Source organism: Orycteropus afer, unplaced genomic scaffold, assembly GCF_000298275.1.
Source record: "Orycteropus afer afer isolate SDZICR_OR568_19922 unplaced genomic scaffold, OryAfe1.0 scaffold00021, whole genome shotgun sequence".
Lineage (NCBI taxonomy): Eukaryota > Metazoa > Chordata > Mammalia > Tubulidentata > Orycteropodidae > Orycteropus > Orycteropus afer.
Window position 1 is genome coordinate 11903153 of NW_006921608.1, and position 15729 is coordinate 11918881.

Below are 15729 nucleotides of genomic sequence, written 5' to 3' on the forward strand. Positions count from 1 at the left end.
CATGTTATGATTTAAATTCATTTAACTTGTTATGGTTATGATTTTAAACAAAATTATACTATAGGGATGAAGTTTTAATTTTCTCTCTTGTCCCAAGTAATCTGCAAACATGTATATCAGCTAAAAATCACTTTAAATGAAATTAAAGGTCTGCTGTTCAAATCTGTAATTCTCATAATCATACCACTATCTTATTTAGGTAGGAAGAACTATAAAAACTATTTTGAACTATCTGTTGTAAATACAGCTTGAATTCTGTTCTTATATGAACTTAATTTTGTTCCGCATCCTCGCATGGATTGTGGTAGTTTCTATTACAGTATTGGTTTTTATTTCAGTAATGTTCCTCAGAGAATCTCATGAGTAATCTTTCATGAGTCTCTTGTCTTTGCCATTCTAGTATCATGACTACATTTAAATAGAAAGATTGCCAGCTTGTTAAAAATTGTTCCTGAGTAAGAGATTTTGCTTCACATTCATGGAAACATGTAGGTTTTATTGGTATGTAAATAATAGTGGTAAGGACTAATAGTCAAATATATCGCCCTTAAGTAGTAAACTGAACAATGAACTGCACTCTGGTGAAACCTGTCCTGGGTGACCCTGCTAGTGTTTGAAATATCTGTGGGCATAGGTTTTTAAATATTGCTGCACAAGCAATTTGCTTTTAAAAAACATGTGTGTACTGCATTTACAGTTGAACTGTTATTCACAGGCAATACCAGGATATTCATGTTTCATAACTTAATATACTGTGGTATGATCTTAAAGGAAGGAGCTCTGGTAGCATAGTGCCTAAGGCACTTGACTGCTATCCAGAAGGCTGGTGGTTCAAATCCACCAGCCACTCCTCAGAAGGAAGGTTGGGCAATCTGCTTCTGTAGTGATACTGCCTCAGCAACCCAAGGAGGGGTCACTATGAGTCGGGTCCGATTCAACAGCACATAACAACAACAGTATGATCTTAAGGAAAGCAAATTATTTTATAAATGTTTTATTCTTATTACTACTGTGTTTCTTTCCTTCCTAAGTCTCTTTTGGAAAAGTTCTTGATCCCAAATGCGTCACAAGCAGAGAGCAAAGTCTTCTACTTGAAAATGAAAGGAGATTACTATCGTTACTTGGCCGAGGTTGCAGCTGGTGATGACAAGAAAGGTACGCTGTTTTAAAGTCTGTTTTGTCGAGTTTGTGTGATGTAGTAGTCTATTTCTGAAGCATGAACATTTTTTGTTTTAAAAATGCTTATTTTATAACACTGAATGAGGAATTGTAATGGTCTTAATTTGTTTTACTCTTTAACAATATATTATCTACTGCTTAATGTGGTGTTAGAAAATGCATGCTTTCTGAAAAGCCAATTTTGTGCAAAGGGATGTTTCCACACCACTTTAAGAAATGATGGTCACAGCAAAACTATAGAGCTGGACAAACTATTAGAAATGTAACAGTGCTGAGAGGATTACAAAGTTGTTTTCAGTTTGACATTGGCCCAGTGGTGAGTGTGATAGTCCATGAGGAGCCCCATGTTTTTCTGTTAGAGGTTGTCATCAGTTAAGGGTGTTACCAGCTTAACTGTTGGGCAGATATTGTTGGCTTATTAAAGATTTGGGTTGAGGGTTGAAGGTGAAATGCAGGTCATCATCAGTACATTTTGATGTATTTTATTATCCAGGGATTGTGGATCAGTCACAACAGGCATACCAAGAAGCTTTTGAAATCAGCAAAAAGGAAATGCAGCCAACACATCCTATCAGATTGGGTCTGGCCCTCAACTTCTCTGTGTTCTATTACGAGATTCTGAACTCCCCAGAGAAAGCCTGCTCTCTTGCAAAGACAGTATGTATTTTACCTGCTTTGAAAATTTAATAATCCTTATTATTTGAGCACTAAAATAGACTTTTTTATCATAGGCTTTTGATGAAGCCATTGCTGAACTTGATACATTAAGTGAAGAGTCGTACAAAGACAGCACGCTAATAATGCAGTTACTGAGAGACAACTTGACAGTAAGTACATAGCAGCATCATTAATGAAAATATTTAAGATACTCATTTGAAAGTAAAGAAATGTCTTGTTTGCTGTTAACTATGTGAACAAAACTACTTTACAGAAACTGGAATATTAGACCAAGGATACTTTAATCAATTACATGTTTATTTTCACAACTTTGATTTTTCAATCCATGGTTTTTACTTTTAATTGCATAGACCATTTCCCATTTCATTCTAAGTGGTTATATTTTTTTTCCATTTTAGTCATAGAAAAGTTTAACTTTTTGGGATCAAAAGTGTACTGAGGCTCTCTTTAAGTTTAAATTTCATTTTAAAAGGTACATAAGGTTTTTTTGTCCATAAAATTACCTTACAGGACCCATAGCAACGGAATCACCCAGTTCTGTGTGATCCTCACAGTTACCAAAATGTTCCAGTGCATCGTTGCAGCTACTTTTCAGTCCATCTCACCTGAGGGCCTCCTTTGTCCTCATAGGCTAGGCCCTATGCTTTACCAACCACTGTGATCCCTTCTGATGACCTGCCCAGAGTGAGCAAGTTGGACATTGTTCTGTTGTGATCCATGTCACTTTCATTGTCTACTTTTCAAAAGTAGCTCTCCAGGCATGTCTTCTTTCTAGTCTGTCTTAAATCTGTAAGTGCTACAGAAACCTGTTCTGCATGGCCCTAATGGTATTTGAAATACCTGTAGCATAGCTTTCAACAGCACAGCAACAAGCAAGTTGCCACACAATGACAAATTGTCAGATGGGTGGTGACATACAGGCATGTAGGGCATTAATAACTTCACTTAGAAGTTTTTAGACAATCTATAGAAATCCATGGGAGCTCTGGTGGCATAGTGCCTAAGGCATTTGACTGGTAACCAGAAGGCTGGCAGTTCACACTGACCAGCCACTACACCTGGGAAGGAAGACTGGGTAGTCTACTTCCATAGAGATACTGCCTCAGAAACCCAAGGAGGGGTCCTTATGAGTCAGAATCAACTCAATGGCAGTGAGTTTGGTGGTTGTTTGGTTATAGAATCCAAATGGAAATCTATTTTACCTAGACTCTTTTACTAAAAGAAATGACTTACTGTGGAACGTCATAATTGTTCTTCATGGGATATTCCATAGTTAAAAGAGAACCACAATGGCATAATCACCAAAAAATGAATAGTAATTCATTTATAGCATTAAATGTCTGACTCCTACTCAAATCCAACTTGCTCTCCTCTCTCAACAGTATTTGAATTGGGATCTCAATAAGGTCCATGTGTTGCAGTTGATTGATGAGTTATCTTGATCCCTTAAAGTTTCCCCATTCATGTCCTTTTGGATAATTAAATTTGAAATTTTGAGGCTTAGTGAAAAATAACAAGTGTCTGCTTTGTGTCAGGTAGAAATCTAGGAGTTGGGAGATTTAGTTCTCTGGGAGATCATAGTCTAGTTTTTACTAGTTTCTGTTAGTTTCAGAGCCATTTCTCGTCAGAACTCTAAATTGTCACCATTTCATCTTCCACTGCCTATTGTCTACCAACCAGTGCTATATTCTGGTGCTGAATATTCTCAGCAGAGAGTTTGGAACAGTGTTACATAGTTCTTTGTATTAACACCTAAAGTCTTTAAGAAAGTATAATTGGTGGCTTTGCACAGACTTAAGTGTTTTATTTTAGATAAGAGGATAAGCTATAGTCCCTTAAGAATGAAAGGCTCTTTTTATCTGTATCAGATGAAAGTAGTACTTTAATCTGTTAATATTAAAAATTTTTCTTTTCACTGGTTTGGAGTAATGAGGTAGTTTTGTTATTACTCTAAAAAGTAGGGCTGGGGACCTAGTTATTATGTTGTGTTGTCATCATTTTTGAAAGGACCAGATTTAACTATCATTTTTTTGGTGTTGGTGTAACAGTGTTGGGTTGGTGAAGACTGTAATGTAACAGCTGAGCCTGAATAGGAGGAAAATCAAGGTTCTGGTTCTAATTCTGTTGTCATGTCACACGTGTCTTCTGTGCTGTATTTATAGGTTGATTGGATCATTTATCTAAGGAAAATTTGCCCAAACTTGGCCCAGTATCTGAGTCTAAATCTGGCTGAATAATACAGTATTATCAACTCATAAAGTTTTAGAGAACTATCTTTATCAAACTGTTGTATGTTTATATGGAAATTCAAGCATCTTTTGAGGTTGGAGCTGGAAAAGACCCAATTTCATTTTGTCTCACAGCACCCCTTGTTTAAACAGAAGTACACAGACTCAGAGATGTCATTTGACTAGCAATGTTTTCCTCATTTTTCTGTGTGTAAGCAACATAAAATTTAAGATCATTTTGAATCAATGCTTTTATAATTACCTTTTTAAAGTCATTATATAGTGGTAAAACTTTGTAAAACATTATATTGAATCAGATGAAATAGCAATTTGGAGTTTTTCAACTTGTTTAAAAACTAACATTAATGAAAATATTTATTAATAAAATAATGATCCTACAGCTGTGAGACAAAATCTTTTTTTGACCTCTTAGCAGATTTGATTCTTACCATATTATTTTGTCTTCGATCATTAATTTGTAAGCTAAAAAGTCAGAAAAGGTAAAGCTGTAGTTTAACTCAAGTGGGTGCTGACTCTTCAGTGGCACGTGGGGCTCTCTTGGAGCGAGCCTCACGTCTCATCTCTCCTGGGGGAGAGCACTCAGCCCCAGCTCCTGTTCATGGGCCAAATTAAATGGTCCTGGTTTAGTTGCATTCAACTGGTCTGTCACCTCTGCCATATTCTGTTAACAATTGATTTTTCAGTCTTTTGTCACACCTGTCTTCGTGGTTTCTTCAGTTTTCACTTTCTATGAGGAAAGTATTTGTATCTGACTTTGTTATTTGAAGATAACTGCTGGATGCTTACAGAAATGATTAAGGACAATAAATGTGGTGAAGTGTTTTGTATTTGAGGTATTACTTTCAGCGCTGGCATCTTTTGAAGAAAGGTTTTCAAATAAAAAAACACGTTTACATTCTGGCAGCTTGGCATATATATGAAAAAATTTTCATTTTTTTACAAATGAAAAATCTTTCCTTCTTTTAACAGTTGTGGACATCAGATACCCAAGGAGACGAAGCTGAAGCAGGAGAAGGAGGGGAAAATTAACCGGCCTTCCATCTTCTGTCTGCCTCATTCTGAAATGTACACAGTAGACCATTTGTCATCCATGCTGTCCCACAAATAGTTTTTTGTTTACGATTTATGACAGGTTTATGTTACTTCTATTTGAATTTCTATATTTCCCATGTGGTTTTATGTTTAATATTAGGGGAGTAGAGCCAGTTAACATTTAGCGAGTTACCTGTTTTCATCTTGAGATGGCCAATATGGGGCTGTGGAATTTTTATACAAGTTATAAATGTTTGGCATAGTACTTTTGGTACATTGTGGCTTCACAAGGGCCAGTGTTGAAACTGCTTCCATGTCTAAACAAAGAAAACTGCCTACATATTGGTTTGTCCTGGTGGGGGTTAAAAGGGATAATTGGTTCTAGTCACATGTGTAGTTACTGTGGGTACTTTAAGGTTTGGAGCACTTAAAAGGCTGTGGTAGAAATAGATACCCATGGGTATTACATGCTGAACCATGTGTATCTATGGAATACACAATCTCAATGTGTACACCTTTGACTACAGCTACGGAAGTGTTTCTTCAGACAAAGTTGTGACCCAATTTACTCCAGAGAAGGGCAGAAACGGTTCACATTCCATTATTTGTAAAGTTACCTGCTGTTTGCTTTCATTATTTTGCTACACTCATTTTATTTGTATTTAAATGTTTTAGGCAACCTAAGAACAAATGTACAAGTAAAGATGCAGTAAAAATGAATCGCTTGATATCCATTACTTCATGTATATCAAGTGCAGCAGTAAAACAAAAAACCCATGTATTTAACTTTTTTTTAGGTTTTTTGCTTTTGTGATTTTTTTTTTTTTTTTTTTTTTGATACTTGCCTAACATGCATGTGCTGTAAAAAATAGTTAACAGGGAAATAACTTGAGATGATGGCTAGCTTTGTTTAATGTCTTATGAAATTTTCATGAACAATCCAAGCATAATTGTTAAGAACATGTATTAAGTTGATGTAAGTGGAATAAAAGTTTTATGAATGGACTTTTCAACTACTTTCTCTACAGCTTTTCATGTAAATTAGTTTTTTGGTTCTGAAACTTCTCTAAAGGAAATTGTACATTTTGGGAAATTTATTCTTTATTCCTCTTGGCAGCTAATGGGCTTTTACCAAGTTTAAATACAAAGTTTATCATAATGACAAAAATACTACTAATAGAACTACTACTGTTTCCAGCCATGTCCCATTCTCCACTCTCTTTCCCTCTTTAAAATAATTTGAGGGAAAATTACACAGAAAGAGTAATAATGTTCCATTGACATTTCTGGTATATGGCATTTTCTAACTTAGGAAGCCACAGTGTTCTTGGCTCATTGTGACACTGGGTAGCATTAACTGTAAGTTTTGTGCTTCCAAATCACTTTTGGTTTTTAAAGATTTCTTGATACTCTTATAGCCTGCCTTCAATTTTGATCCCTTTATTCTTTCTATTTGTCAGGTACACAGGATTACCTTCCCTTTTTAGCCTAATTCTGTCTTGTCACCAGTCATTTCTACTTGGTGGCCATGTACTTGGAAAAAGGCCGCATGATCTTTCTGGCTCCACTCAATGTCTAAGAGACCCTGCTTCCTTTGCTTGCATCCTGCAAACTATTTCCCTCATCCTCTTCCCTGCAGGCAGATCTCTTTAGTTGATGAGATTGCGTTTATCTCCCTACAAGCCCTACCTATCCTGAATGGTCTGTCATTAGTCTGCCTTTAACTCTTTTCTCTTCTTCTATTCTCTAAATAATGATGGGGCTAAGTTATACCCAAAGCGCACCCTACAGAATACTTCCCTCAGTACCTTTCAGAAAACACCAAACAGAAATGCCATTTTAAAAGGTGTATTTTTTTCTTTTAGAATGTAAGCTCCTCAAGAGCAGGGACAATGTTTTCTGTATGTTCTATTGTGCCTAGTACACTGTAAATGCTCAATAAATATTGATGATGGGAGGCAGTGAGTCTTGATGATAAGGGTGAGACACTGAAATCCCAAATACTGTTTTGTTGCTTGTTCCATTATGACCTCAGATTAAGTTGGGAAATACATACTTTTTTGGACGATTGTCCCATATAACACCTTCAAATAAAAGTAGACTGGAGGCCTTGGGGTCTTTGTTTCAAGGAGAAAAGGTCTGTCATGCATTTGGGACAAGATAATAATGCATCTTCACTCAGAGCTCTTTTTACCTTCCCTATTAATTTCTCCTGACCCCAGGCCAAGAAGGTGAAATATTTTATAGCAAAGGAAAATTAAGCTAGACAGGAGATGGATCTCACTCAAATTATAAATAAAATCTGAAACATGTCACCTTTGCCTAATACCTCTTATGTTCATCACTCATCTAGTTTGAATCTGAAATAAAATGTAAAATACTTCCATTAATACTAGTACGTATTTCTACGTAGTAGTTCTCCTTTTAGCATTCTAGCTTTCCTTTTATTTTTAAGATTTCCAACATGAGTTATTTTGCTTTGGGATTTTGAATAGTTAATTTATGTGTAACTTCTACCTTATTTCATTAACTATCCTAAATCCAGGCTTTGTATCCATTTTTCTTGATAAACATGATACTGCTAGGAAATTGGAGGGTTTAACACTGTATTTTGTGTGTGTGAAATACCGTGTGGTGGTTTTTTTTTTTTTTTTTTTTTTAAATTGGCCACTTAGAGTTACCCTACGGAGAGTGGAGCAGCAGTGTGAGTAGTCAGAAGGGTGTGTAGGCTCTCCTGTAGTCCCTGCTTGTGTCCTGGCTTGTCCAGTTAGTAGTTCTGCTACTTGTGCTATTGTAGGCTAGTGGGGAGACGGAGGAGGTGAAAGGATTAAAAGAATGGATGCCAAGTGGCTTAACTATAGGGGCTCAATTTCTTTTTTTGTGTGTGGGGGGGTCTTCCTATAGTCCATACAGAAGAGTTACTAATGCCCAAAGCATGTATTAAAAACTTAACTGCTGTGGAGTTGATTCTGATTCATAGCGACCCCCTTGGGTTTCCAGAACTGTAAATCCTTACGGAAGCAGAGTGTCTTGTCTTTGGAGCAGCTCATGGGTTGTAATCACCAACCTTTTGGTTGGCAGCCAAGTGCCTTAACTACACCATCGGAGCTCGTTATATTAAAACTAGTCAAGGCCAACTTGGAGGCTGCAGTCACTGATCCATTTAGTCAAATCTCAACCTGAATAAAACCTTGATTGAACGACTTTGGGGACTGTGTTAACAGTGAAGTGTTTTAAATCTTCCATAGGCTCTGGATGAAGGTCCAAGAATTTTGGAGACTTTACAGCCGTGGTACCATTTTAAATGATTTATGGAGTCAGAGGAAAAGAGCACTTTATTTGGATTTAAGTGAGTCATTGTCACCGAAAGAGCTCCAATGTTAGGAATTCCCTTTGGTGCCATGTGCTCAGAGTCATAAATGATGTTTTGTCATAAACCATTTTAAAAACTACAGTGGTGGGATTGTAGTATCTGCAGTCTTTGGGTGCTTACTGAGACTGAGTACCTGCAAATGGTGGGCTTGGTTCCTTTTCTAAATATAAAACAGAGATGGGTTAGGGTAGATAGGTTTAGAAACCACAACCAACATTTAAGGAACTGGTTTTCTTTTATGGATGACAAAATGGTGCTCAAGGACTCAACAACAAGAAAAGAAATCACAGTAGTAGATATATTGTAAAACTCCACAAGTTTTATTTTAAAAATAATTGCCTCTTGTATGTCCACAAATGATTATGCTACTCTTGTGAACCCCTAGAAGGCCACTTTAATTTACATTAATATTGACCCCAAAAACTTCAGAACATGAAACTTGGTGGAATAACTTTTTCATGATAGGTCAGCTAGTTGGAAGACATCCACACCTGCACTGTTATTACCATTAACTACCCAATTTTGTAGGAGCTCTGGTAGCATAGTGCCTAACGCACTTGACTGGTAACCAGAAGGCTGGTGGTTCAAACCCACCAGCGACTCCTCGGAAGGAAGATGGGGCAATCTACTTTCATAGTGATACTGCCTCAGAAAGCCAAGGAGGGGTTGCTTTGAGTTGGGTCCGACTCGATGGCACATAACAACCCAATTTTGTAAGGGTGATTTTTTTGGTCCAGACATCGTGTATCTTGTTTGCAGAAACCAAGTTTTAATGAATTGAAGCACAGCTGTTACCAAGCATAGATGATAACCAGAGATTGATATAGTTGGCCATGTGTACTTTAAAATTGCATCTGAGTTCATTCCATAAAATTCCTGAAAGCCCAGCCGAAGTAGCCTAATCATAATTATTAAGACTTGTCAGATGAATTTCTAACTGTAGAACTTCAAAAATCGTGTCCGTATTTTCAGTAGGTGCTTAATTTTCTAGTATTGGATGCTTGGCTTGGGTCAGCCACTAGTCTGTTGAAGAAAGGCTGCTTAGAGATTTTATCCCAGTCAGGATGCAGAATCGAATCCAGACGTAGGTTATGGCATGTACAGAGATCAAGGTGAAGGCACTTAGACCTAACGTTCATGCTCTTGCGGGTGAGAGTGTAGAAGGAAGAGGGGTTGTGTTGAGCTTTCCTGTGGGTTTCCTACTGAATGCTTTAGAATCACAAGGGGGACTTGTTTACAACACCTAGTCCCAGCGCCTGATCTCAAAAGATAATTTAAGACTAGGTCAGAGACCAGGAATATACACAGCAAAACTCCATGCGGTGTCCACACTGCTGAATATGGACTTGATATTTAAGAAAATAAGGGGCATTGAGACTGCATTTTTGAGCTCCCACCGAAAACTCTAAATGTCTGCAAAAACAAATTTGTGAATGTGCTCAGCAGATCACTATGCATGTAGCAATGTTTCCCAAACAAGATGAAGGGATGAGGGTCACCTATCATAAATCTGTCCTGGAAGAAGTGTAGCCAGCGTGCTCCTTGGAAGCGAGAAGAGACCAGTCCCTGAAGAAGGGTATCTTGCTTGGTAAAGAGGGTCAGCAAAAAAAGGGGTAAGCACTCAACAACATGGATTGACACAGTGGCTGCAATGATGGGCTCAAGTACAGCAAAGAGTGTGAAGATGACACACAACAGGGCAGTGTTTGGTTCTGTTGTGCATAGGATCCCTGAACCAAGATCACTGTAAGTCAGAGCCAACTCACTGGCACCTAACAACATCACATAAGTGACCCTGGTATAGTTGAGAAAGGTCTGCTTCCATAAAGATTAACAGCCTTGGAAGACATGGGCCTTCCTGCTCTCTCCTACAGGGTCACTATGAGTCAGAATCGATGGCAGTAGGGTGTGTGTGTGTGTGTGTGTGTGTGTGTTTATAAGTGCCATGCACAGATGTCAGCTCCAGATCAAAGACTTCAAAACATTGAAAAAAAAGTTACAAATGAGCAACTTGTAGAATTGAAGTGTAGGAAAAGATCTCAAAACAGACACAAAGAGCACTAACTGGAAAAGAAAAATTCAAAATGAGTGTATGACTCAAGCAATATTAATTCATTTACATAAAAATGAAGACATACACATATCTACAACCCAGGAATTCCCCCCTGGATATATGTTATGTTGTTGTTGTTGTTATGTGCCGTCGAGTCAGCCCTGACTCATAGTGACCCCTCCTTGGGTTTCCGAGGCAGTATCACTACGGAAGTAGGATTGCCCAACCTTCCTTCCGAGGAGTGGCTGGTGGGTTTGAACCGCCAGCCTTCTGGTTAGCAGTCAAGTGCTTTAGCCACTATGCTACCAGAGCTCCTGAATTATGTGCATCAAGAAACCATGCCAAAAGAATATATACAAGGAGCCATTGCAGCTGTGCTGTAACTAAACTACTGGAGACTGTAGGAGAATGGGTAGTCAGTTGATGGCATAGTCCAGTAGCAAAAATGTATGATCTATTAAAGCCCAGTTTGCAACAGAGTTGCATTTCAGTAACTTATGGGGTGGGGAGGGAACCCAGTATACAGTGTGTATATGCAGTATGATATCCTTATAAAATTGAAAAAATGAGCAAATAATTTGCTTAAAATACAGATACATGATAAAACTTTTCTCTACCAAGGGAATGAATGATAAATAGAAAATTCTGAATAGAGACTACCCATGGGGAAAAGGCAAGCAGTCTAGGCAAGAGGACGTAGGTAGATAAAAGTGACCAGTAATGTTCTACCTTGGGGGTAGGGTGATGGGTTCCTAGACACTGAGAGCCATGCAAGGACCAGAGGTGAAACGGTTATTAAGACCAGAATTACTGGTAGATGAAGTCTGGTGAGACTCCCAATACTATGGCCCTGAAATACATTCGGCGCCTGGAATAAAATCCCCAGGGGCGGGCTCTCGGTGAAATGGTTAGCGAGATGCACACACAGATCACTCAACCCAGGATTATGCACCCACACACTCAAGGGTAATGCATCCCCTAAAGCAATAAACCACGGGACACCAAAGGACCAACATTTAAACTGAGGAAATGCAGGGCAAACAGGAGTGCATGATTATGAGGGGCACAGGGGAAGTGTTGCAGGGTAGGGAGGGGAGGAGGCTGGGTTGGGGTTGGACATGGCGAATGGAGAATGAAACTAAATGTACGCCTGACTTTGAATGTAAAACAAGCTCTTAAAAAAAAAAAAAAACAGGGTTTTTAATCCAATTCCAGGCATCAGAGGTCACAAAGGAAAAAGCTAAAAGGAAACTGCGTGCAGTGGCCAAAAAGCATTAGTCAAAGGCTTGACTGGTAAAAATAAGATTGCTACAGAAAGTATAGGAAATAAGTCACCAAACTTGAAATGATAGGAAATTTAACTGAGCAGGCAAAGCATTGCTGTTAAGACAAAATTGCAAGCCTATTTCAGTCTTTTAGAATCTTTATCGCTGTGCTTCCATTTAGCTCTGGAAGACCGGGAAGCAAGAACTGGAGATTTGTTCATGGGAAAGGTATCTTATAAAACACTAAAAGTGGAGGGAAAGTATGGGTCTCTAAAAAGAGCAGGGAAGTCTGCAAGGACTTTGGGTAGCACATAGTGAGGCTTTATTTTTGTGGAGTCTGAAAAATTCTATCACACCAGCCAAACCACTGCAGCCCAGCCAGCCTGTCTTGGTTCCTCATTTCTTAACCCTTTTGTAAATTAAAAAAAAAAAAAAAAAAAACCACCGCTGTCGAGTCGGATCAGATTCATAGCCACCCCTCCTTGGGTTTCTGAGGCAGTATGACTATGGAAGTAGATTGCCCAACCTTCCTTCCAAGGAGTGGCTGGTGGGTTTGAACCGCCAGCCTTCTGGTTAGCAGTCAAATGCCTTAGGCACTAGGCCACCAGAGCTTAACCCTTTAGAGAAAATAAAATGTGTTCAATCCTAAATCACTGAGGCATCTAACACACCTTATGTCCAAGTCTTAAGATTTTCAGTATTTTTTTTCATGTTCCATTGGGAGTCTAAAAAACTTCTATATTTAACAGGTTTCTGTACGAAAGAGTTGAAAAGCACAGGAAGTACTTATTTATGGATCTTAAACAGTACTACATCAAATGTGTGTTTCTCGGTCTTTTTTTTTTTTTTTTCCCCTCAGTATTTGCAGTAGAGGTGTCAAGAAAGTCATCTTTTTTTTTTCCTTATGAAGACTTTAGTCCCTCTTGAAGGTTATACCAAGGTCAAAGTTGAAGAGTCCAGAAACATTGGAAACAATAGAATTTATTTGGAGACAGTTTAGAGTACTTAACATTTCTCCACACCATCACCCGCCCCTCCTCAATGGAGGAGGAGAGAGGGTGCTCCAGTGGGACCACTTCACAAACTATTCTGACATCTGTGTGGCAGAGGATCTTTCCAGGCCCATGGGAAAGCCTCAGTCAAGAGATGGTGCCTGGCTAGCTATGCTGATGGCAAAGTGGAGAAAAGTAACTGCGTTAGGAATGGCCTACTTGCTCAGGGCTTGTGGGGGAGTCTGGACGTGTTTTCCGTAGGCCACTGTCAAGAGAGCCTATTGTTACTTGCTGTCAAGTCAGCTCTGACTTACCTGGCTATTATGTATAAGAATGAAGCAGCGCTCAGTCCTGTGCCAGCCTCACAATCTTTGGTATATTTGGGCCCATCGTTGCAGCCACCACGGCAATCCAAATCATGGAGCGTTTCCCTTGTTTTCAGTGACCCTCGACTTCACCAAGCATCATGTTCTCCAGTGACTGGTCTTGCCTGATGACATGGCCAAAGTAAGCAAGACAAAGTCTTGCCAGCCTCATTTCTAAGGAGCATTCTGGTTGTACTTCCTCCAAGACAGATTTGTTCATTCTTCTGGCAGTCCATGGTGTATCCAATATTCACCAACACCACAATTCTAATAAATCAATTCTCCTTCAACCTTCCTTTTTCATTGTCCAGCTTTCACATGCATATGAGGCAATTGAAAAGGCTGTAGCTTGGGACAGGTGAAAAGGGCTGCCTGGATGCGATTTCCATGGACAGTCTGTGTGGAGTGGACCAACAGGAACCAGAGTTAGAGAGGAGTCATAAACGGAAGGTGGCAGAGGTGACTCTCAAGACAGAATCGAAAACAGTTCTCTGAAGAATCGGTGGAAGTGATTCAGAAAGTCATCTTAAACATCTACCATGGTCAGAGGAATCAATGCCAGGTTTCCTTCGGCTCCAGTCAATTAAGACTTCTGTCCCCACCCCAATGCAGCCCTGGAAGACATAGAGGATCCAAGTGGATGAGGGATGATTGCGTTAGTTGGGGACTCAGAGATGAAGTTGACCACAAGTCCCTCCATTAATTGCAGGCTTCCAGCAGGGAGCAAGTCCAAGCAAGGAGAAGAAAGAATCTTTAACATGAAATTAGAGGTTTGGACTATTATTGTACAGGACTAAATATTATCATCCCTGCCTATCAAACAATTTCAGCTCATACTAAAAAAATGACAAGAGTCAGTCTGCAAGCAATGAACAGAGGGATTTGTGCACCAAGAGCTTGAGCTAAAGAGCCAGCTTGAAGAAAAAAATAAAATAAAACATTTTTAATATGATTAAGAAGATGAAAGAGTGGAAGCTAAAATGAAATAGGTACGAAAAAAAATCATCTATAACTCACTGCTGTCGAATCATCTATAGGTAATTGAATAATATGGCAAGCAACCTTATTTAGAACTAAAACCCAACTGCAATGAACTAAGAAAACATATCGACACTACCTCTTGGGTTTTGTTTTTGCTTTAAGCAGCATTATCCACGAAGATTTTACTTTTCCCAGGAAATAAAAGATTTGTCTTGAAAAGAGTCCTGGTGTTGTGTGTTAGGCTGGGTTCTCTAGAGAAGCAAAACCAGTGAATTATATATGTGTATATCTTTGTGTACACACATAGGCAAAGAATACCAGAAAGATGTTTACTTGTGTTTTATTGACTATGCAAAGGCATTTGATTGTGTGGATCATGACAAATTATGGATAACATTGAGAAGAATGGGAATCCCTGAGCACTTGATTGTACTCATGAGGAATCTGTACCTTGACCAGGAGGCTGTCGTTCGAACAGAACAAGGGGACACTACATGGTTTAAAATCAAGAAGGGAGTGCGTCAGGGTTGTATTCTTTCTCCACACTTATTCAATCTATATGCTGAGCAAATAATCCGAGAAGCTGGACTATATGAAGAAAAACATGGTATCAGGATTGGAGGAAGAATCATTAACAACCTGAGATATGCAGACGATACAACTTTGCTTGCTGAAAGTGAGGATGACTTAAGGCACCTACTGATGAAGGTTGAAGAATACAGTCTGCAGTATGGATTACGTCTCAATATAAAGAAAACAAAAATCCTCACAACTGGACCAATGAGCAGCATCACAATCAATGGAGAGAAGATTGAGGTTGTCAAGGAATTCACATTGCTTGGTTCTACAATCGATGCCAACGGAAGCAGCAGTCAGGACATTAGACGTCGTGTAGCATTGGGAAAGTCAACTGCGAAGGAACTGTTTCAAGTGCTGAGGAGCAAGGATATCTCCTTGAGGACTAAGGTGCGCCTGACACAAGCCATGATATTTCCAATCACCTTGTATGCATGTGAGAGCTGGACAATGAATAGGGAAGACCGAAGAAGAGTTGATGCTTTTGAGTTGTGGTGCTGGCGAAGAATGCTGAAAGTACCATGGACTGCTAAAAGAACTAACAGATCTGTCCTGGAGGAAGTGCAGCCAGAATGCTCCTTGGAAGCAAGAATGGCCAGACTTCGTCTCACCTATTTTGGTCATGTTGTAAGAAGGGACCATTCCCTGGAGAAGGATGTCATGCTTGGTAGGGTGGAGGGTCGACGAAAGAGGGGGAGGCCTTCAACGAGATGGATTGATACAGTGGCTGCGATGATGGGCTCGAGTATAGCAGGGATTGTGGGGCTGGTGCGGGATCGGGCAGTGTTTCGTTCTGCTGTGCATGGGGTCGCTATGAGTCGGAAACGACTCGACGGCACTTAACAACATAACAACAATATCTTTGTATAGGGAGCTCTGGTAGCATAGTGCCTAAGGCACTTGACTGCTAACCAGAAAGCTGGTCAAGGAAGGTTGGGCAATCTACTTCCGTAGTGATACTGCCTTGGAAATCCAAGGAGGGGTCA

The 15729-nt window shown here is 39.3% G+C and overlaps 1 protein-coding gene across 1 annotated transcript in view; it reads left to right on the forward strand.

Annotated features, from left to right (window-relative positions):
- YWHAZ (tyrosine 3-monooxygenase/tryptophan 5-monooxygenase activation protein zeta) overlaps positions 1-5135 on the forward strand; it is a 31710-nt gene extending 26575 nt beyond the window's left edge. The window contains exons 2-5 of the mRNA XM_007934817.2: positions 1032-1155; positions 1673-1836; positions 1911-2006; positions 5076-5135. Coding sequence (XP_007933008.1) covers positions 1032-1155; positions 1673-1836; positions 1911-2006; positions 5076-5135 — 444 coding nt within the window. The remainder of the gene's footprint in view (positions 1-1031; positions 1156-1672; positions 1837-1910; positions 2007-5075) is intronic.
- Positions 5136-15729: the final 10594 nt, after the last annotated feature.